This window comes from Cyprinodon tularosa, unplaced genomic scaffold (genome assembly GCF_016077235.1).
Source record: "Cyprinodon tularosa strain WSP-4 unplaced genomic scaffold, ASM1607723v1 ctg245, whole genome shotgun sequence".
In the NCBI taxonomy this organism is placed as follows: Eukaryota; Metazoa; Chordata; class Actinopteri; order Cyprinodontiformes; family Cyprinodontidae; genus Cyprinodon; species Cyprinodon tularosa.
This window is the reverse complement of record NW_024038908.1, coordinates 856,120-880,830: the sequence shown is the minus strand read 5'-3', so window position 1 is coordinate 880,830 and position 24,711 is coordinate 856,120. Positions and strand designations below refer to the sequence as shown.

General features: G+C 36.9%; 1 protein-coding gene across 1 annotated transcript in view; it reads left to right on the top strand.

Moving 5' to 3' along the window:
* Nucleotides 1-24,711, top strand: part of cunh8orf34 (chromosome unknown C8orf34 homolog) — a 130,276-nt gene that overhangs the window by 10,081 nt on the left and 95,484 nt on the right. The window contains exons 2-5 of the mRNA XM_038287794.1: nucleotides 13,758-13,902; nucleotides 19,317-19,448; nucleotides 21,517-21,636; nucleotides 23,475-23,503. Coding sequence (XP_038143722.1) covers nucleotides 13,758-13,902; nucleotides 19,317-19,448; nucleotides 21,517-21,636; nucleotides 23,475-23,503 — 426 coding nt within the window. The remainder of the gene's footprint in view (nucleotides 1-13,757; nucleotides 13,903-19,316; nucleotides 19,449-21,516; nucleotides 21,637-23,474; nucleotides 23,504-24,711) is intronic.

Below are 24,711 nucleotides of genomic sequence, written 5' to 3'. Positions count from 1 at the left end.
TTCACAGACTAATCTCGCCTCACAATGAGGCGGTGACCTCCTATTATTCATACCACTCTCATTTAATTGTTTTCCAGCTGCCTGTAAGACGTATTATGAGACGGTAGGAGCTTCAGATATACGCAGCCTGAGAACACGTTGCGCGCAGAATCTGCCAAGCATTCAGAAAAGAAAGAGAGTAAGACTTTATTTGGTGACTATTTTTCAGGTGCATTGATAGATGTGTTGTGTCCATACGCAGTGCATCCCATCCCATAGTGCTGATTCATTGTTTTTTTTTTTTGTTTTTTTTTTTTTACAGCTGCTGGAATCGAGGCAGAGTGTGCTAGCCGATGAGGAAGTGGAACTCTGGAATGGCCGCCGCCATTTCGTAGGCCGGATCTCTCTGAACTCTGTGTTAAGCTGCAGTCCCGGTTAGAAGCGATGCCGAAGTACAGGGCCATGCACAGTAGGCGTCTGCACATCGGACCTGCCTCGGAGGGAATGCTGCCAGTTACCTCCAACCCGAGGAAGCAAACGGACCGTTCACGGACTTGTAATTTTTGGATACGCATGTGTTTGGATACGCGTTGTATATAGTTGTGTGTGTGTGTGTTTTAATGAAGCTCTTTCTTTGCATAAACAGCTTCCTGGCAAATGTTCATTTCTTGTATAAATTCATTCATGTCCTTGATGGTAGCCTAATAATTGTGTAGTAGTGTAGGATAACATAAATACACAGCATATGAATAAATAAATATATGAATGAATAAATAAATAAATATATATATATATGTAAATTTATATGTAAATATATATATATGCCAACCAATCACGAGCGACTTTACTTGTTTAAAAAGAAGTGGTTCCGTCCAATACTCAGTAAGAAAATTAAAGCCTGGTGTGGCCATGTGTGGTTTTACTGCCAATCACGAGCGATTTCACTTGTTTGAGAATAGTGGTTTCAGCCAATACTGAGTAGGTTATTCAAGCCAGACCTGGCCAGCCGCGCGGGTTTGCTGCATTCATATGCTAATTAGGGCCATTAGTACAGCTGATCGCTCTCCACATACGTCAGAGTCCGTTCCCGACAATTTGTGGCACTGACAAACGGGGACAAGCACGGGTTGCAAATTGTCGGAAACTGACGAAAATCAGGGAGATCTGCGGGAGCTTACGGGGACTTAATTCTCACTTTTCATGCAGTGCGTAATTCGCAAGGTTTGTTTATATTTGAATGTGCAAAAGAGAAGAGCCAGATAAAGTCTAGATGTGTTTCAGTTATTGGTGTGAAAATGTGGAATGAATTGAACGATGATTTAAAGTTATGTCTTTTCTTGGTGAATTTTAAAAGGGCTTTAAAATGTAAAATGATAAAATTCTATGTTATGTAGATATGAATATTTATATACGCAGTAAAGAACCTGGTAGGTTGTAAAGGTTGTAAGTATAAAACAGGGTAGGCAATAATAGGCTTTGCTTCAGCCTATTCCTTTTTTTTGGTAAATATTTGGTTTTGTTTTGTTTTGATTTTGTTGTTTAATATTGGCTTAGCACCGAGGGTGAAGATGAGCATGTAGACTTTCTGCTAAATCCCATTCTAATGTAAAATATGACAGATTACTGAATTAAAGAAATTTCTAGTATACTACATGCTATCACACATAACAATTCCAGCTCCATAACATGGGAAGAAATTCTGCAGTCCCTCTTTGCTGGTTCCTCATCTTACCTTTTCTCACCCTGGCTCCTTAATGATTTTCCCCTGATGTCTCCATGGTTCTGGTTTGTGTTTGATTTCTAAGTTGGATTTTTGGATACCGGTTTTTGTTGCCTGATCTCTCATTAAACCCTCCAAGAACTCACCTCTGCCTCTCAGCTTCTGCTTTTGGGTCCAAACAAAAACCTCAAAACCAAACCCTGACAGAAGGAACCAGCCAAGAGGGACTGCAGAGGGAGTGTATTTATGGCTGACTGAACAAAGGTAGAGCTAATTAGCTGATAGGGAGCAGGTGTGATTAGAGCTGACGAGGAAGCCAAGGTAAAAGAACACAAGGAGGCAGCAGAGGACAGACAGAAAAACCTAAGCAACTTAAATGAATCCAGACACACTAATAAAGCTAGAAAACAATGAAAAACCTGGCAAAACTTGAAACAGAAAATAGGTGATTTATTTTATTTTGTATCGTGATTTTTTATTTTTTTATAGCTACCTGACTTTGAGTTTAGCGAACTGCTTGGTTTGAGGCATATGTGTTGGAGCTGAAGGAAAAAGCAGCTCAACAGGTGTTTCCAAGTTAGGTGTTATACGTACCTGGGTAGGATTTATTTCCCCTGCGTTGTTCAATGCTTCTCTGTTCCTATCAAGTAGATGTGGAAGTAAAATCTGTTTGTGGGACGTATACCACACACCATCAGACCAAACCTGGTCTGGATTTCAGATTTTTTATTGTCACCTGACAATTTTAAAATCTTGCTGTTTGAATCAGACTTTAGATGCCTACCTATTTCCTAATGAATTATTCTTTATTGGTATTTGGTTTCCTTGGTGGTCTGAGCATTGAAACCAGGTAATGAAAGTGAATATTTCAAATGATTCTGGTTCTGATTGTGATCAATTTTCCATTCTAGCTGGCAACCCAATTATTTTCCCAGATCTCCACACATTGATCTTAAAATGTCAAGATCGAAGAATGAAAACTGATTTTTATTGATCAACACTGAGCCAACTTTGATGCACTTTGTGTTTTACAAATGAATAACAAAAGAAAGGGGGCATTTCTTTTTTTTTATTTATTATAAAAACCCAAATTTAACATTGTTTATCTTTAGTCACAATTAGTGTCAAGTTATTTTTTATTGTTATTCTTTTAAAAAAAGACAAGTGAAGTCAAAAGATGCTTTATGTTTTTCATCTTTCTTCATATCTTTTTTTTTATTGTTTCTATTGGCCTTCTTCTGCTGGTCCCTCTTTTCCATTTGCAAGTCACATGGCACATTATACAGAAACACAGACGTCACTTGAACCTGTGGGATAGTTTTGGATTCCCAAATTTTATTAAGATGGAGAACAAGAAAACAAACGGCAGACGGTGGCCTGTCATGCAGGTGACAGGTTGCCCTCCAGAGATGAGCTCTTTCTGCATTAATGTCTCCTTTTATTTTTTATGTTTTTAGTCAAGGACAAATTGTAGAGAAAATATGTCATAGAAAAACTGGTTTGCAACCACTGTTGCCTGATTTTTACAAATATATTCCAGATGGTATCCTACAAACATGCAACATTTTAAATGCTTGTTTCTACTACAAAATGATAGTCTATTCTCAGAATTCTTGTAAGATTACTTAGCCTCAATACATGGGTGAATGTCATTATTTAGATTACTTATTTATTTGAGAAGGTCCTTTTTTAGGATGGACTTTCACATCAGTCTGTGTAGCTTTTAGCCACAAGGGGCACTAGACCTGTAATTTCAGGGTTTCAAGGAAACTCCAAATTATGGCATTATTGAAGGCCACTGGTAACTCTGCACACAATTAACCCTGTTTTGAATCTTCTAGCTCTTTGAACCAGCAAATTGAGAAGTCATTGAGTTACTTAAGTCCACAGGCGCCACTCTAGATTAAATCCTTCATCAAGAAACCACAAAATATGTCAGATCAGTTAAGTGTCGTATGTGTTTTGTTGGCTTTCTCAGCTCTTATGTTTAAGGGAATCTCAGGTTGCCCAGGCTTTGGGGTCACAAGAACCATTCAGTGAGTGATCCGACCAGCTTAAGTACGTAGTCGAGTTTTTAAGAAGTACTGACCTCACCAAGCATTGTTATTCACCAAGTGATTAGGAAAATCATATAATATATTTTATATCAAGCTAATAACTGATTTAAAAGTTACTCTGTGCTGCTTTGATATAATTACTGCAGCTTAAAGTGTTGCAGTGGTGGCTCATGGGAGAACGTGTACAATCCATGAATGGAGCCCTTAGTCCTATGTCATATGTGGGTGCACTATACTGTATATACTGTATTTATATCATGCACCTTTGTTTTCCTTTGGCACATTGTTCTTCTCTTTTTGACTATTTCAGCTGATGTAACAAGTCAATTTCTCCACTGTGAGATCAATAAAGTTAACCAATCAATCGATCAAGAAAGAATATGTACCAATAATGTTAGGAGAATATGCAGGATATTTATTTAAACAACTATTGCAAGAAACCAAAGCAACCATTTTTAAAAGTGACCCCATAACGAAAAAAAGAGGACTCCCAGCTATTACTAAACTCTGCTATTTTAGACAGTTAATGATTTTTCATACAGCTACAGTGGACCAAAACTTTCTCAGCGTACAAATCAGTCATCACCAATAAGAACTAAAAAATAAAAACTATGCAGTCTGAATGTAAACATCACTATTACTAGAAATAAAAGTCTAAATCCTGCTGACTGCAGCGTTCAGCCTGTCCAAAACAGGTTGCTGAACAGCAGATTAGATGCGCTAACACACCAGTAATGTCATGTGGTCCTTCTGAGGAGAAGCTATTTTCCAACAGCTGCATATTTTTATGGTTACTGATTGAAAAAAAAAAAAAAAAAAAAACAAGTCCGGAGATTTGAAACTTTCAAAACTGTATTTGATTTTAAAATGTCTGCACTTTAGCTGTAATTAAAAATTCCCATAATAACACTTGTTATCAGCAAGATTATTTTATTTTGATATCTTACATCAGGCCATCCCTCCGTCAGATATCTTTTCCACCAAAAATCTATTTTATTTTTTATGAAGAAATAAATGTATAATGTGCCAAATATAGTGACCTTGAAACTAAAGTGATTTTTTTTATTAATATTTTTTATAATTATAGGAAGAAGTCTTTTCAAGCTAAACCTAAACATCTTTATCCAAATTCTCCATTATTATCAGTTAAGAAGCTATAAGTAGCAAGTTATTCAAATGTGTCTCAATTCTAACAAGGTCTCAAAGGTAAGCCTAACTTAGATAGGAAAAAAGTCTCTTTAATTAATTAAACTTAATTAATTCGTCTGGAGGTGCCCACAAGTAAGTAACTATGTATGTCTTGAAAAAAAAAGAAAAAATTCTCTTACATCAAAATTAAGACTTTTTTTTTCTTATATACCGTAAAAGAATAATCAAATAAAAAGTGCAAAACATTTGTAACTTCATTTGAATCGATTTGAAATTTTTTTTTTTTTTCTATGTTACCTAAAATCACATAAATTTTATAGGGTGTTGATATTTAACTGTCAGTGCGAATAAATAAATAAGCAGAATAATGTTTATTCCAATATTTTTCTAAAGCATCTTATAACAATTTTGATTTAAGAGTAGAGAATTTCTTGACTACTACTCCTTAAACTAGGGTGTGAAGAGGAAAATTGAAAGAATGCAAATCTTACAAAGCAAAGAGGCACAGGGTCAGTTAAGGATTGCTCTGCTTTTTCCTTGTTTACGTCTTTAAGTTGCAGGGCAGTGGGCAGTATCAGTGAGAGAATCATGACTGTCGCCGTTCCCGGAGCGAGTCCTTGAGTCCTTTAAAGGACGAAGTTCGTTTCTTGGCCAGCTGACAGATTGTCAATTACTGGGACCAAACGTAACTTCCTGAGGCATGTGGATATCTGCTCCAACATCAGATCCGCACCAGATATGCACTGCATTTCTCGTCTGCTAAAGTAACCTGTTAGCCTTCTGAAAGACCTCTGGTGCAAAGTCAAAGTCTGAAATGACCCTCTTGAAACGCATGATTTTGATATATTAGGATAGGATTATACTCTGGCTTTAGATGGACATTTTAGCCAAATGTATCTATAATAATTTCTAAAACAGAGTAATGTGCATAATAACTTTAGAAAGATTGGGTTGCATCTCTTGGCTGTAAATGAGTAGAAATAAGGAGGCAAGTGGATCAATTTTAGAACCAAAAGGCTTTTTGTTTGCGACAAAGGGGAACACGAAACCAACATCGATGCAGTTTTCTTCTCTGTTCTGCCAAATAGTAATAAAAACAGTAATAGTGTGTTTTAGCTTTTTTTCCCACACAGTTTCTCACCCTGTGCAAGCTTAGTACATGTTGCATCGCGTAATAGATGCTGGATAACTCGGTTGCTGCTGTTCTTTATCTTTCTGCCTGTTTTTTTTTATTTTCAATTTCAGAAGGAAGTCACTGTAGTTTCTCTTGATCCTCCAGAGCTTTGGTGCCCTTCTGCTGACCCTGCTCAGATGAAGTGATGCTGTACTACCTGGAATGAAATTGTATTTGGAAAAACATGAACCTTCCCTACTTAACAGAAACAAACAGAGTTGTAAATTAAAAAACTGCATATATACATGCACTGTATAGATATAACCCTACAATAATAATTTGTAGAAACAGAGAAAACATCCCATTATTATATATAAATGATGCATAAATCTGCTCTGCTGTTACTCTTACAGCTTGTAAATACATTCTATAAAACTTAGCATGAGGTCGTATTACCAGCAGGCTACAGCTTTATCACGAGAAACATTTTATAACAACCCCCAGGATCTGTCTTTGTGTCTTTGTGCAGCCCCCCTTTTGCATCAGGTATTCTATTTTCACCTTGCACTTAAATATCAAATGCACAATCCAGGAGTCATTCTTCAAATAGATCTGCAAAGAGTTACAATAACAAAGAAAAAAATAGAAATGGATTTCTACAGCAGTTTTCCCTATCAATTTCCATTACTTTATAGATCTTTTTGATCAGAGGTTTGATTCTTTAAACTTGATTTTTTTTTCAGCTTTATATACTTTGAGTTTGGTACTTGTTCTCCTGAATGAGCATGCACATTACTCTACCTTCTGCAGATATACAACCTTCTATTCAGACAGCTGGAGCAGCAGCTTGTAGGGAAACATGCCAGCACACTCCTTCTTTGTCCATTCACATGCTGTTTGCTGTCACAGCTGCAGGACCCGGTCAGGAATGTCCCCCTGAACAATTACCTGATTAGCTTTCTGAGCACACAAAAGCACAGCCAAGGCTAGCTCTAATACAGCCTGTAACCCTTTGTCCCTTCCCTAACACAGACACATGCAAACACACACATATATGTGGAAACCAGTCTGCAAGGGCAAATAAATACCTTCCAAGCACAGAGCTACCTGATTTGCTTTGCTATACAGGATGTGCTCTGAGGTTCTTGCACACGCGCATTCATGCTCATTGTAGCCATATATCACTGGTAGTTCACTGCAACTAGTTTACTGCAACTAGTTCACTGTAATGGCTTCTTTTCTTCGATGCGGAGGCTCTGCCACAACTGATTCAGATTAGAGTTCATTATAATAAAATATCCTGAAACCTTGCAACTGTTTAGGTAAAGGAAAATTCCGGTCACATTCATAATGCAAACTTCTGAAAGTACTTTAAGTATTAAATTATTACATACTTTTGAATAAATGATAAGTGTTTTTAATTAAAAGTAATTGCATTTGAAAGTGATTTACCAGAGACATCCATGTTTGTCAAAGAACACTACTGCCACCTATCGGTTTGTGACGTCATGGTGCTGTATTGGCTGCTGAGCAAGTCCCAATGCTGTAATGGTTTTTGTCACAACACACTATTATCTATGATTGCCAAAGAGTAACGGATGAAGGATTAGTTTTTTCTCTGGCCAGAAGTGCGATGGCATATCCTCCATCATCAAGTTGGCAATCCAACAACGAACCTTTGGTGGATCATTATACAGAAAGGTGAAATAACAATTTTTTTCCACGTTTACGCAATGATTACAACGTCCAACTGCCATGTATGTGGGCATTGTCCATTTAACTATTACAATGGTAAGTTTCTCTTGAAATCTTAAATAATTGTTATTAATTGCAGATGTGTCTAGTAGTTCCCGTTGATTTCGCCTGTAAATGGGGAGAATGGCCTTCGGCTTACCGCACCATTGCGTCACTGCCGGAAGATGTCAGGAGTGATATTTTGGCAAAAATGGCCGCTCCCAGACTCGGTGATTGCCACGGAAAATATTGTTTTTATTTTTTAACTGATTGACGCTAAATCCATTAAATGTCCTTTTCCTTTAAAGCACGACATAAATGCAGTTTAACCCCATCTGTTTGTGTGATAGTAATTGTACAGCTGCTGTAAAAGAGTTCAAATTGTTTTCAACACTCAAAGATAGCCGTAAATATGGAGGACCAATCCTCCCATAATCAAAAATAAATACATAAATAAATAAATGCTCCAAAAATAGAAATTAAGTTATACAGTGAGACATAAATGTATATATCGCTTTTAATTAGCTTCTTTCTTTTTTCGCCTTTGTAATAATTACCTTATTCATTTAATTTTATAATCTTCAACTTTATTTATTAATTACTTATTTCTTTAAGTATTTATTTATGTGCATGTTATAATATTTTTGTTTAGTTTTATGTCTCACTGTATAATTAATTTCTATCTACATTTATTTGATTATTGTATTTTTAAGGGGAAATAATTGTATGCTTATTTATTTTTGGAGCATTTATTTATTTCTGTATTTATTTTTAATTATGGCAGGATTGGTCCTCCATACATTTGGGCTATCGAGCTTAAAAATTAGGATTGTTTATACAACTTAGACTGGATTTAGAAATGTCTGTCATGATGATGAAATTTAGAAAATGTAACTGTCAGCAGCACCAAAGTGTCTTATTTACTCATCCCCATTTTGATTTTGATATTATGTTTACACCTCGTGTTGTTCATTTTAGCACTTCGTCTGTGTTATTGTTGCACATCTTATTTTGATTACTTGTATAAAAAGTGGTTGATTTAACAAAACAATTATGAAATGGTGAAAAAAAAAGCTAGAGAAACAGTTGGACGGAGCAGCAACCCCTCTGTCCTACAGCTTAGGGGGGAGTACTTGAAGGTGAATGTAGTCCCTGGATCAGTGTCAGGAGGGAAACAGAATTTGGGATGAGCATTCAGGCTACTGATACTGATGTCCTTTTGTGCATATGTATATTGTCAGAGGTGTCAAAATTATTAATGTTTATTACTCAAGTGGAAGTATAAATTTTACCGTTTCAAAACAATTTTGTATAAGTCAGAGTATCAAATCAAGCTTTTTACTAAAGTAAGTGTGAAAGTACCATTTTTTTTAAAAACTACTTAAATTATAAAAGTAAAAGTAATGCAGGAAACGCTCTTAAGGACAGATGCTTTATTGCACTAGCCTATTAAAGGAACAAGTTCTACAATTCAGGATGATAACTTACTTCTTCTTAATTTTATTAATTATATAACTAATGGCAAGAATGTGACATTTTTAACTTCAACTTTTTTCATCTTGAAAAATGTATTATTTTGGTACTTGGCGAACAACAAGATGGGGCAGCACCGAGTCCAACCACAAAGAATTTAATTGTCTGGATGAATTAAATTATTTTGTTGGTTTTTATTTTTTTTTAAAATACCAACAGGCCATAACGAAAATAAGCTTACAGTACATGAAACAAAAGCAATGAGTCTATTTTTAAAATGTAAGGTGTAGAAAGTAGAGATAATTGCTAAAAAATGTCAGGAGTAGATGTAAAAAGTTTCCTAAATAAATAATAATAATACACCAGTAAATAATTTCTACTGAAGTAAGGTAACAAAGTATTTGTACTCTGTCACTTGACACCTCTCTATATTGTACTGCAGCTTCTCTAGGGCAAGTAATTATTTATATATTCAGTATTTTAAATTTTTATTAATTAAGAGTATTTTACTCTCTGTAGATAATATTGATTTACATTTTTCTTTTTCCCATTTTTCCTACATCACTACGTCACTCAAATGACATTTCTTAAAGCACCTTTAATCTATCTGACTGCTAAACTAAGTAGTTTCCCCCTATGGAGATGAGGACAATTAACTGATTCCATACTATTTATTGTAAAACTGTTAAATTAATTTATGTAATTACTTATTCCAGTGTTTGGTGGAGGATCAGCCAAACTGCTCTCTCTGTTTTAGTCATCTTCTGAGCTCGGGAGCCGCTTAGGCTAGCCTTACTATTTCCAACATGTTTGTACTTTAGGAGCTCTCGAGAGGTCTAAGTTACTTTATAAATAGCTTTTATTCCACAGGGGTAAAATTGCAAGAAAAATCTTAGAATTCATTAAAATGTAAAACGTTACTAAGTTCTACGATCGGTGCCATCAACACTTTTGTTTATAGATGTTGGAGATCAGCCTGTTTTTTCAGTGTAGTCTTGTTTCTCTGACCGTGACTGGCTGGATGTGCTCTCTTCATCCTCTGACATGGGAGCTGGCTCAGAACTTGTCTGCCTGGCTGTGTGTTTCCTGGATGGGGCCGCCTTCTACAGCTGCTTTTGTATCTCTGCTCCTGTCTCCTTGAACCCCAGTCGGCCTCGGCAGATGGCCGCTCACACTGAGTCTGGTTCTGCTGGAGGTTTCTTCCTGTTAAAAGGGAGTTTTTCCTCTCCACTGTCGCTACATGCATGCTTAGTATGAGGGATTGTGTCCGAGTCAATGAGTCGATGCAATCAACTGGTTTCCTTAGATAGAAAACTTTGAAACAATCTGACTGTATGATATGGTGAACTGTAAAGTGCCTTGAGATGACAGGTGTTGTGAATTGGCGCTATAGAAATAAACTGAATTTAAATTATTAGTCTTAAGATTATTTGTGACAATGGGCCAAGGTCTTTAACACAGCACCATGATGTTACTTCTGCTATTATAAGTAATTAAATTGTACTAATATCAGGTTAGACAGAATAATCTTGTTCAAGGTGAAACTTTTATCTTTTTAAATTATTATTCTAACAGGCATTGAAGAATTGGTTGAAATCTGTAATGGGATTTCATCTACGGATAAAACCAGAAATCATTAATGATCAATGGCTCTCTACATATTCTTTTATTTTTTATTTGTAATTTTTTTTTTACATATTGCTAACATTATACCATGCGCATTATGCAAATTTGGTAATTTCTAGCTTCGTCTGTCTATGAAGAGGCACATTACAGTGACTTGGTGTGATTAGTTTGGAGAGGATTGCTCATTTGGTTCCAAATTCCCATCATGACTTTGATCGGTTTCTAATTAGCTTGCAGGGTAAGAGGGGGGTCTCCTCCCTCAGCACCTGCCACTGAGACTATGTGATCTCCACTTCTCTACTCTCTAAAATGTTCTTCTTTGTGACAGCTTTTACATATTATAGTTATAATCATTGATTTTAATGAGGATGTCTAGTAATTGTAGTGTCACAATGAAAACATCCATGACCCTTGAAGTGTTGGCTTTTTGCATTTATTGAGATTTTATGCTGCAACTATTATTACTATTACATGAAGAAGCAAAAACGAAATAATACAATGTTTTGAATGTTTCATGGAAATCTGAAAAGTCAGGCTGCAACTAACGATTATTTTGCAAATTAATTAATCTATTGATTATTTCTTAAAATTAATCGATTAATAATCGGTTAGCCAAAGGTTCCTTAAACAACATTTTTGCTAAATTAAACGAGGTGAAACTTAAACTTTTCCACTTGAGTTCTGGGTAGAGCAAATTAAAAGAAGAAAAACATTTTTAATCTTAAAAAATGTTTACAAAATGTAAATGCAAAATGTTTACATTTTCTTTTTACAATTATGGTATAATCGTTTGGTTGCTCTGTCAGCTAAATTCATGTTTTAGAGTTTTTATCCTCCAGTTAACGATTAATTAATAACTAAATTACTTGGTGAACATTTTGAATAATCGATTAATCACAATTAATCCAATTACGCCCTATTGTAAAATGTGGTATAATGTAGCCTGAAGTATTATGGAGGACCAAGAGAGTCACTTAAAATATAAACCAACATATTAAATGTAGGATTTAAATCATACACTTAGAGATACATGTTGAAAAGCACTTTGTATATGCACATTTCTATTAAAAAAAATCTTTACAAATGTATCTTCAGATCTCATTTCTAAATGGAGCTTTTAAAACTATTCATAAATGTGATTAGAAATAACTTTCCTTCAAACACTTAAAAAACTTTTTGGCGACCCCTCTGGTCCCTGTACCCTCTCTCACTGTTTCCCTTCACATTTAGCTTTTACTTCAGATTTCTGGTCCCTGAACACATCAAAAACCAACCAATCGCAGCTGCACAGTTGAAATCAGCTCTCGCTTTGGTAAGACAGCTACATTTGGATCACCAGTTGATAGCTGCCACAGAAGGTGCTTCATCCACTCATTTGGTAACTCCAGACAACATGAAAACACAGGCATTTCGATTTTGGTGAAGTAACAGTTTAGTCACATGGCATTTTAAGAGAAACTCATCCTCTAATTTCTGGATGTGTGCTTTATAGTTTAGCCTTATCTGCAGACGTCTCCTTAAATCACTTGCATCATCTACATCAATATTGTTGATACAGTTAGCCTAAATGATTAAGTGCGAGCTTAATCTATGATCAGTTTTCTGAATTAGCACCAAATACGAATCAAGGATCATGGATAATTTTTTTATCAGTATACAATTTCACATTTATATGATTGAGGCAATTGAGGACTTGGGTTCCAGTTCAATAAGCTCAATATTTTAGTAAAGAAATAGATGAAGCTGAATTAATTGTGGCAGTTTAACAGCTGCAGGTCAAAAATTGTTTCTGTATCTGGTGGTCTTTCTCTACCTGCCTGAGGGGAGATGCTGCAACAATCTACATACAGGAATGATGGAGTCTGTCATGAAGGCTGATCTCTTCAGTCTTCTGTAGAGCCTTAACCACCCCCCGCAGAGCCATTCTCTCAGCAGCAGTAATGGAATAACATATATATGTTATAGAGCAACATCCTGGGTTTTTGGCATACAAAGAACTGCAGCTCTGGTGTAAGAGTATGTTCATGATATAACTGTTAGATATTCCACAAATCATTATTTACAAAAAAAGAGTAGTGTGAAAGAAAACCAAGAATTGATATTTTAAGTAAAAAAAGTAACGTAAGGGACAAAGTTAACGTGAAGGGGAAGGTTGTCTGTTCAGATTGGAAAAAAACTGAACTGTTGACCTACATGCAAGACCCCATGCTCTGGGGATGCTTTGGTCAGTTTTAACTGAGGAGCACTTTGAACCAAAAAGGTAAATACTGAATTTATGAAGTTCTCTAGTTATAATAACTGATCAAAGCTCTGTACATTTAGCACATCGTGTACACATTCGAACACCAATAGGCAGCTTGGTGCCTTGCTCTGAGCTTGATGCCACTGGTTGTAGTGCAGAGTTTGGATAGTTGGTGTGGTGTTAAAAAAACAACACAATCAAACATAATGTCAAACACGTACATATATATATCTTTAAATGTAATGTTTTGTTACCAAGCCAAGCTTTGTGAAAAATCAGAGGCTTTGCAACATTTATATGAGAGTCAGTGCAGCAGATGGTGAAGAAACAAAACGTGGTCTCAGAGAACCAGTGATTATCCCAGTGGTGCTTTTTTTTCTGTTTACTTGTGCAAAGATAGATCTAAACACGTGTGTTTGCTGCTATTTAATTGGTACAAAGGGGAATATCGTTTGCCTTGACTTTTTGGTTTTAAAGACCTTGGCACGGATTGCAATAAATTAGTAAATACTCACCAAAAACTAACCCCTCTGGCACCTCCTCATAGCAATAAATATCCGCTGAGATGCTGGATTGTTTCTCCAATTCATCCTGGCGATTCTCCATGGCCACATGCTTCTTTCCTCTGAAGCGTTTATCAGATGTTTCTCTCTGCTCCTGTAGGAGTTGATGACCAAACTGATAACAGAGACTCCAGATCATCCAATCCCGTTTCTCATTGATCATCTGCAGACCAAGCAAGACAGCCCCAGCAAATTGCACAGAGCTTTCTCTGGATCAGCAGCTCTGTGGGCGCAGAGCTCCCCAGGTTGGTAAGACACACATAAAAGGACACCTGCACACATGTGGCTAATGCTGTTACCTTGAACTCATGAACAGGACCTTTCGAATAGGAAAGAAAGCAACTGAACCATGTTTTAGATGCAAACCATCAGGATTTGTTTAATGCTCTGTTCATTCTCTGTTAGCAACCCAATATAAGAGAGAATTGCTCAGCATTTTACAAGTGTAGAAAGTGTAGAAATGTTTACCAATAAAGGTTAAAACGTACTTGGATCAGTCATACTGGATTTCAAAAGCTGTGTTTCCATCATGTGAATTTTGAGCAGTTTGAATTGTGGAAAAAAAAGAAAAAACTTTGGCGTTACATTTGAATGTAATAAATACTGTAGAAAGTAGAGGTCACACACTAGCACATTTTAAAGATCATTAAACTGAGTTAGATTTTAATAAATGTGTTGCAACTGGACAAGTTTTCCTTTTTTATAATGTCTGCTACTATTAGTGATGCTAGCCTAAGACGTTTGAGAACAAAATGCAGCTCTTATGCTTGCATTCAGGACAGTGGAGCTTGTTCAACAAAAGTTTTATCCCTTCTAGAGTTTTTTTTTACTCTTTTTTTGTGCAGATGAAGGTGAAAAACTACCTCAAGTAAGTGTAAAAAAAAGTCCTTGCAAAATTTAGTAAGTTCATTTGACTTTTTAATTTCCATCAACCTTCTCTAATATGACACTTGAAAAATGTGCATAAAAATAACAGGTCTATTGTTGGTTAGTAAGAAAACTCTAAACACCATCTGGTGTTGAAACTTGGACCTATGCCAGACGTTCCAGTTTTTTCACCAGGGCATTTTTGGCGTAATGGGCCTTTACGTTGTAAACTGTCAAAATTCTGCTGAAATGAGTCTACAGAAACCAGTTGCGGCTGGTCAATAGGGGGCGCTAGGGCGCCGCCCCACCCTTCCAATGACCCTGATTAAGACATAAAAAGAAAAAAAAAAAAATATATATATATATATATATATGTATGTTACAATTTAATTTTAAATAAATAAATCGAAATATTTCGAAATATATTGCTATGTATTTTTCATATGTGCAAGATAAATATTTTATCTTTAATAACAAGTAAAGCATAAATTCATTTTTCGTCGGATTGGTGACCTATTTCCGCCCTGGGGCGCAACAATCTTTGCCCATTGACTCTCGTTAAACGTACATGCGCAGTAGCTCCTCTGCAATACTAAGGTATAGGAGAGCTAAGGGCGCACCAGAGCTGCGCCCCGAGCTGACAGGAAGTGTAATTGCTCACCACCTTCCGCCACAGTGCAGACGTTTTGCGGGTGATTGACAAGTCAGGTCGCGGGAGTAAAAAACGCATTGGAGAGAGAGAGAGAAATGGTGCAAGAAACATCCTTTTTCAGGACATGGTTTAGCTAAAAGGCTTGTCTAACTGCATGGAGTGAGACAGTTGCTGTAATCTGCCTTCCCTTCCTTCTTTTTCAAACATCAGGATCTGACCCAGCATTGAAAAAGACAAGTAGGACTGGTTTAAAGCAGTTTTTAGTCAAAGAAGCATCAACAATCTGGAGTTCACATGGAAAATAATATAATATTGTGTACTTTTTCTACATGTTTGTTATTTTGCATAGTTTCTCTTAAACACATTTTCAGAAAATAAATAGTTTTTATATATTAAGACTAATAGCTTCTCCTTTTATTAAACTGGTACATTATTTTTCTCGGTTTGTGACACAATATGGGACCATGCAAAACACAGATTTGCCTTCACAAAGCCTCTCAGTTTGCCTGGAGATGTAACATTAAACATTAAGATGTTACGTCTGCTCAAGATAGTGCAAACTGATGCCAGATGTCACAGTATTCCTGCAAACGAGCCACAATGCACCATTTTACCATATTGGTGCCATTTTAGCGCAACCCACTGTCTGCCTGAACTGTTTATAAACAATGACCAACAAATATGACCATTTAACTTCACTTTTCACTTTTGAATCAAGCAACATTTATTGTCATTTTATATACAGAGTGTATACAGAACAAAATCATGACATTTCGATTTTCTTAAAGTGCAGCAGTGATCAAATGTAAAGATTGTGGGAGGAAAAAAACGTGATGCAAAAAAAAAGCATTGATATGGTCAGTTTGATGCAGTCTGTGACATGATTTAGAGTTTTTTCAACGTTCAGCTGTCTGATGGCAGTGGGGAAGAAGCTGTTTTGGAATCTGCTGGACGTGCATTGAACGCTGCAAAGCCTCTTCCCAGAGGGCAGCAGGAAGAACAGGCCATGGTGGGGGTGTGAGGGGTCATTGATGATGTTACGGTGTGCAGGATGAAATGTCATTTATAGTGGGAAGAGGGGCACCGTTGATCTTCTCTGCTGTTCTCAGTACGCTTCTCACCTTCTTCCAGTCTGAGGTGCTGCAGCCTCCACAACATTTAGTGAGACAGCTGGTCAGAAAGCTCTCTATGGTGCTTCTGTAGAAGGTGGTGAGGATGGGTGGGGGCAGGTGGGCTCTCCTCATCCTCCGCAAAAAGTACATGCGCTTTTGTGCCCTTTCTACCAGTGAGGTGGTGTTTACAGTCCAGGTGAAGGTGTCTGTGATGTGCACCCCAAGGAAATCCGTTCTGTTGACCAGTGGAGCGTGGTTAGGCCGATTTTCCTTAAAGTCAACGATGATCTCCTTAATTTTCTCCAAATAAGGATCAGTTTGTTGTCTCTGCACCAGCCCAGTAGCGGCTTCACCTCCTCTCAGGTCTAAAGTGTTTTCAACCTGAGTTTCCACAACTGGTAGAAATGAAGGAGCCCAGTCTTCAAGTTAGCCTGGTTAAAATCCCCAGCAATGATGAAAACGCCCTCTGTCTGTGCAGATTGAAGCTCAGAGATAGTCTGGTATAGAGACTTCGTGGCCTCTTTTGTATTGGCGCTGGGAGGGACATAAACAGCAGTAATGCTAACCACTGTGAACTCTCTGGGCAGATAGAACGGTCTGCAGTTAACAGTCAGAAACGCGATGTCTGGAGAAGCTGGCGACCAATCTAGCATTGTGTACCAGCTCTTGTTGATGTAAACACAAAGCCCACCACCACAAGTCTTACCACTGAGTTCTTTGTTTCTATCTGTGCGGTATAGCGTTAGCACATCCAGGCTTATAGCATTTTCTGGTATAGATGAATGAAGCAAAGACTCAGTCAGAATGATGGTGCAGCAGTTACTAATCCCCTTCTTTGAAAAGAGTTCGAGCCAGAGAGGATCTATTTTGTTATCCAGTGAGCGGACTTTGGAGAGCAGGATTGATTCTTAGCTTCACCGTTAGCCCCCTTTGCTGAAATTTGGCTTTTTAATGTATTCGTTACAAATTCTGCAGTGAATAAAATTTCCTACTTTTACTTCGGAAAAAATTCCCTGTGATGGAGCATTGATTTAAAAGATGTTTATTCCCTTTTTATTTTTCTGATGGCAGAAAACTGTGATGTCAGAATCAGACACATTGATGTCTTTTGATTGTTGTTTCAATAAAGTAACAATCCAGAGTGACAAAGTGTTGGTGGGTTTCAGGCTGGAAGTAAAGTATACGTTTTAACCAAAAATACCTCCCTTCAGAAAAACATCATTTCAGAGGAAGGCTGATTGAGTGACTTGCAAAGTGTCTGAATCTGACTCAAAACAATCTGTGATCAAACAGAAAATGGGTTTACACCATTGCTCCATGTCCGCTTTTAACAGCTAGAAGTGTTTTTACGATGTGAGATTTGCAGAAACTTCATACAGTCATGAAAGGAAGATTAGAGGTTTCTGATAGAAGCAACTTTTTGATAAAAACCTCTGACCTAAAATGTAAAAATAGGTTTAGATGTATACCATACTCCTTCCGTGTTTGGATGTATATAGTCCTGACCTTGCTTTAAACTTATTCCTGGTATTTATTTTCTTTTTAAGATTATTTTTTAGGCTGTGGTAGCTTTTATTGTTGTCATTTTTTGAAAGAAGGTTGACAGGAAATTGAATTAAAGAGAGAGGGAAGACGAGGCAAAGGTCATCAGGCCTGGACTAACAGCTTGGTCAAAGACTAAAGCCTCTGCACATGGGCTGTGTTCTTAACCCCCTGTTATCAACAAACATCTGACATCTTCACAGAACAGCTAGATTTATCCTTACATTAAATTGCACACAGATGGAATCTGTTTAGGTAATGACTCGAGCTGGATTTGACTTGTTATACCAGAGAAAAGGGGCTGATGCAGATACAGATGCACACCTTCATTTTTAAGCCCCTGTCACACCTTGACAATTTAGTCAGAGTATGCCTGATATTCCAGAACTGTCTAAAACGCTGGCATACACTGAACTATGTTTTTTTTTTTTTTTCCATTTTGGGCATAAACGTAGAGAATTCATTAAAAGTCCAGATCGCATGTCCAATCACAGCCTAACTTATACATAACGCATGGCAGCGTAATGCCCATGTAATGTCACACGCCAGTGTCCTAAGGGGGGCAACAACACGCCCAGAGACGCCCATCCTGCATAAAAAGATTTATTTGATCGCGGTATTAACCTAGCAGCTGTTTACCGCCCACCAAAAAAAGAAAGAATGGTTTACAGTTTCAGCAGATTCAGCGCCATGTCTGCTAGGAGGTATGTTGGTCGTGGCCGTGAGCGCAGGGAGGATCCATCACACTCACCTTCTCGCTCATCCTACAACTAGAACAGCGTCAAACTGATGAGATCATGCTGATGTTGGAGGACAACCAGTACCTATTCCTGTCCCAGCATTGCTAGATCCTCCATCTCTTGTGGAACGTCTTTAATATGGAGGAGAACAGACGTTTTTTTTTTCCTGTGAACCCCCTCTTATACAAAAATGCTGCCAATATGCCATTTAACAGTAGCTGTAAGTTAGAAACACGTTCAGCGGGTCGTCTTGAACACATCAAATACGATGATACGTGTTGGAGATAAGTTCTTCATAAGTGATGCATAACTTATGCACAAGTTACTCAAAGTTTCTGCATAACCTAGATACACTTATCGTATGTCGACGATCAGATAACTTACCTGTAACTTATGCCCCATGTATGGCATACGCTGGCATACGATGTACTTGCCGTATGTCGATGTGTGCCAGCGTGTTTCAGCATGCTTCAGCATTCTCATAACTTATATAAAACTGACCCATAACTTATTCAATGTACGCCAGTGTTTTAGCCTTTTTGACTTCAGGCATACGCTGTCTAAATCGTCTAGGTGAAGGGGTTATAGATACTTTTCCTGAGTTTGTCACATGACAAAATAATAAAAGGTTAAAAGAATACTTTAAAACATATGTATGCATTCATGTCTAAACACAGACAAACTTTCCACTTCAGACCTTTAGCTATGGAATATTTAAATGAATGTGTTAATTTCCTTCCTTACAGAAAATAGAATCTCTCGGAGAGAGTACAGCAACTTTGAAAAGCCATGGCAGATTACTCCAAAGAAGCCTAAAAAGTCAAAGAGTGACCTGGCGGTTTCAAGCATCTCTCCACCTTCACCAGAATCCAAGTCCTGTAAGTTTACCTCAAATTATCATCAGAGGTTTAGCTTAGTGGTTGTTTTGCAGGTACTTGCTCACTCTGCTGTAGATTATGAAGCTGCACCCTTTTAAAACATGTTGTATCACTTGTTTCCCAATTACATGCTCCATAGACTTTCATCTCTATTTTAATTTCATATAATTATCTCTAATTAAAGTTAGTCACAGTGTCCCTCCTTCCAGCCTCCCGGAGCCCTGCAGATGAGTTCATTATAAACTGCCTCCTCATACATTTTCTCCCTCCCTGCTGCTCCACACTGAAGTGAATTATTCAAAAGCCCCTGCCATACAGAATAAGATGTAGAAACTTGGGTACTTCCTTTTTTCTTTTAGCAAGTTTGAAAATAAATGACCATAACTGTGACTTTCGAATAAAGCTTGAGGCTAGAGGCAGTAGGGGCGGGTCAAATGGGAGAGGCAGCAGAGTCACACACTGCCTCAATAATTCAACACTGCACTCCTTCACTGCCAGACTAAGTCTATTTTAGTCTGTGGTCGGAGGAAACAAATGTGAAGATGAGTGGAGCGAGTGCAGTCAGCAAATTGACAACAAAGGAGGCCCACCGAGATACATTTGTAAGTGTAGAGCTCCGCAAACATACTCACTATGAACAATATTAAAGCCTCAAGTGAGATAGCATTCACAGGTGTTTGGGTATGCAGAGCTCATGATAAGTACTACGGTATATAAAAAGAAGGTTCCTGCATAGCCAGGAAAAGGATGGCACATGCAGTATTTTCATTTTTTTTTAAGGTTTCTATTAGTACAAAAAGGGAAAATAAAGGATGAAAAACTGACTTTAATGCCTATTTCATTGTTTAAGTGTTGTATCCTTTATTCTGTTTTTTCTTTATTTTTCTTTATTGTCTCCTTGCTCCATAATAAAAGCCTTGCTTATCCAGTACTTGTGTTTTATATTTGAAAATTAACACAAACGACTAAGAACTCGACAGCAGAGTTTGGAAAAAGTGTGGAAAAATGTCAGACAAAGCAAGGGAAGACAACAGTAAAGTATGGTAATGAAAAAGAGTAGCAATACTACAGCAACAGTAAATGCCTCAATTAGGTTTTATTCACATACTCACTACTCTGATGCAAGCTGGTAAGAGAAAGTACAACCCTTTGTTTTAGCATCATGAAACAGACCAACACAGAAAGGAACAGCCATCTTTTTTTTCCAGTGCTAATGAAATTTGTTTCTCCTGCCCACGTTTGGCAGAAGCATTTGCTCTGTGCTTACAGTAATTTTAACGCCAAGCTGCTTAGTCAGGGTAAACAAAAGCAGAGGACAGCAGACTGTTAAAGGCTGCTATCAGATGCACAGCATGGACTAAATGTTTTTATTATTTACACAATAATACAGGGAGGACTTTCCACTTGCATCAGAGGTTATTAGACTATCAGAATATATTTCTGGTGTGTCGCATTTTAATGATTAATTAAACAAACCTGCGAGTGAGACTGTTGCACTTTCCCTTTATTAATAGAATATGATTAGACCATCTTTAAATTGCTGTGGGTTCAAGAGCTCATTGCAGTACTGTATTTGGGTCATTTTCTGAGTTATTTTGTAACTCAAAGACAGTAACAGCGTCTGTCACCTGGCCTCAAACCAGACAGCTCTTTCCCTCTGGAAGTAGACTTCTCTGCCAGTGCTCCATTTCCCATCATGCTGCTGTCAGAGTATCTGTATAACATGGGAAGTTTTTCGTGTTTTGCAAATGCATGTATGGTGGAAAGCATAACAAAAAAATATTGCACAGATGATAGGAAAGTTTATTTGGGGTTGAGGGAGGGATCTACTGTAGATTGATGAGAGGAGTGGATACCAATGCATCCCACACTTTTACTTCTAAAAAAAAAAAACAAAAAAAAAAAAAAACTAGATTAATTTTAAATTGGTTTGTTTATCCCAAAGAAACACTAAAGTATGTGGTTCTAATGGTAAGTTTTAAGTGGTTTCTTTATTCATTATAGGGCAAAATGACATCATCTATTTATGCTGAGAGTTGTCCCATTTATTTTGTTGTTTGTGATCCAGTGCCACGATCAGTTGAGTACCCGTCCTGGGATTGGAGGGAGAGCCGGGATTTCGATGAGCTCAGCCACATCTTGCAAGAGAGCAAAAAGCTTGGCAAAGCCCTGGAGAGCCTGTCACGAAGTGAGTAACTGCACATTGTCACACTGCATGCGTCCCGAGCTGAATCGTAAACCTATATACATGTACAGTGTTGGTTGTAAATTCTTTAATTGTTTTTTTTTATCTTTGCATCTTTCTGCATGATTGTGAGACTGAAGCTTAAGATCTTTAGATAAAGGTAAAATATGCAAAATGTGAAAACCAGAGAATATGAGGATGTTTGCATGAGTCTATACACTAGAGCCATATACAGTTTTTTTTTTCCTACTCATTGTTATGACAAAACACAAATATTAGCCAAAAGGTTACACAAATTTATACTAGCCAAACTTCAAGAGGTAAATATCTCTCTAAGCATTGAAACAATTAGCAAGGACTTTCCTGTGATGTATGAAAGGAGAGATGATTACAGTTTAGAGAAGCTTAGACACCACTTAAGAAAACAAGCGGGGCTGCAGTGGAACAGCAAAAATCCGGAAAAAAGATAGTAAGATATTAAAGCTATTTAACCACTATATAGTGCAATATATAGTGGTTATGGCGGACTGTCGTACACAGCACTGATGCTGCAAGGCATGCTGGGTGCTGTAGTTACAGTTGACATATTTGTATCTTGGTACAAGGCTGTATAGATTGCTTTGAAGTTGGATAGGCTTTTCCACCTTTCTAAAGCCCAACTTACCACAGAACTGGTAAACAATTGTAGTTTGTCTCACCTGAACATGGACTCCAGTTGTTTTTTCTTCTGCTGTATTGTCAGAAATTGCCATGACTATTTTTCCAGTGACCAATATCTGACTTCCCTTGTTTTGTCTGTACTCCGGCCCATTTCCTCCTTATGGCCCTGTCACACCTTGACGATTTAGCCTGCTTATGCCCGAGGTCCCAGAATCTTCTAAAATGCTGGCATATGCTCAACTTTCTATATATTCTTTCAATTTTGGGGCGTATACATAGAATATTCATAATGAGTCCAGAACTTATGTCCAACGACAGCCTAACTTATGCATAATGCACAGCAGCATAATGCAAATTCAGTATCATGTCTGCTTGGAAGTTTGATGGTTGTAGGCATGGACACAGGGGGGATACATCACACTCACCTTCATGCTCACCCTATGATGCAGATGATACAGGTTGGATAAGCTGGACACCCTGACTTATGAGTAACTTACAATTAACGTGTAAGTTCATTTTGAGCATGTTCAAATACTTCTATGTGAATTTGATTACAGCTTTTCAGAAAAAAAATTATCATTCACGTAAGATAGATGTTGATTTTCACAAGTTAGAAAGTCGCTTTGGAATAATGGCTGTTCAAAATTCCAGAGAAATTACTATTACTAATTATTATCATTAGTATTAAGATGCTGGGAAGAACTGTAAACATGACAAATGAGGCTGAATGAGTAGCCAGGAACCAAGAAGGATTGTAAGGAAGGTATAAATGTAACTTAAAGGTAGAAAGTTAACTGTGTTTGAGAACTGCAGCAAAGATGGGTATAATTTTATATTTTCCTCATACCGTTAGTATGTGATTAAAGTTTTATTAGCTTTGAAACGCTATAGAGATGATATTAATCCTCATTTGTTTCAAATCTTAGAGAGAAAAAAAAATGTGTGGACCTGCAAACCTCACATGCTCTTGTCTGTCAGTGAGCCCCAGGGCATCTGTGGCTACAATGTAGTTTGCCACCATTAGTGTGTCAGTGAATGGATGAATGACTGAATGTAGTGTAAAGTGCTTTGGTCAAGTCTCCTAGCTTGAAAAAGTATATAAGCTTTATAAGTACAAGTCATTTTTAATTTACCATAGGAAAAAGTCAGATCGTTCAATTATTCTCCTATTTTATTTCCAGGCATTGCCATCTCTGATGAGCTTGACCAGGTATGTAGATATTAAACAGCTGAATGTTATTGCATGCCTTATGCGATAGCAAATAGGAATAAGTGAGAATCATAAAGTGGTTATCAGACCACCAGAGACCCTTTTTGCATGATGAACTGTAATTTTATGGTAGAGTTAGGCTCAAAATGGTTAAAACCCCTGGTAGACATAGACTATTGTCCTAATAATTCCTTCCATTTTTCTTCTGACTCAAAGCCATATTAACTTTTTGATGGGGCCCCATTAAAATCCTGATTAAAATATGATGTTAATCTAAGGAAGCTGATTACAGTAGTTAACTGATTTTTAAATTTTATTTCAGTTTAATATGGGGGAAAAGTCAGAATTCTGAGATAAAAGTCAGAAATTCTGAGTAAAAAGTCAGAATTTTGAGATTACAGTCAAAATTCTGAGAAAAAGTCAGAATTCTGAGATTAAAGTCAGTATTCTGAGATTAAAGTCAGAAATCTGAGATTAAAGTCAGAATTATGAGAAAAAAAATTCAGAAGTATGAGAAAAAATGGAGAATTCTCAGATTAAAGTGAGAATTCTGAGAAAAAAGTGAGAATTCTGAGATTAAAGTCAGAAATCTGAGATTAAAGTCAGAATTATGAGGAAAAAAAGTGAGAATTCTGAGATTAAAGTCAGAAATCTGAGATTAAAGTCAGAATTATTAGGAAAAAAAGTCAGAATTATGAGAAATAAGTGAGAATTCTGACTTTTTTCCCATATTATACTGAAATAAAATGTAAAACTCAGTTAAAATTTTTTTATTTTTTCAGTGGCCCTAATCCTCTTCCGTATAAATCTGAAAATCTACAGAGAGCACTATAAATTAAGGTGATGGAAAGTAGGCCTTCCAACCTCCAATACTTTGTGCTCCTCATTAAGATAAACCGTCAAACTACCAGTTAAAACATTCAAAAGGCTTTTTAGCTTTTCAATGAGGGATCTGGTTGCTGAAACACTGCTTATATATATTTTCCATTCAAGACAAAACATAATTCAGACACAATTTTTTAACATGAACAAAAATTGATTTATAAAATTTATTTAAAATGAGGAGGTATTTTTCATTTCTCATAAACAAACTTACTGGATGCATTGAAATTCTTTAAAAACCAAAATCTGGCAGGGTTATGGATAATTTATATCAATGTGATATCCCAGTAAGCATGTCCTACATTACTTTCTGCAGCTTTGCCGTT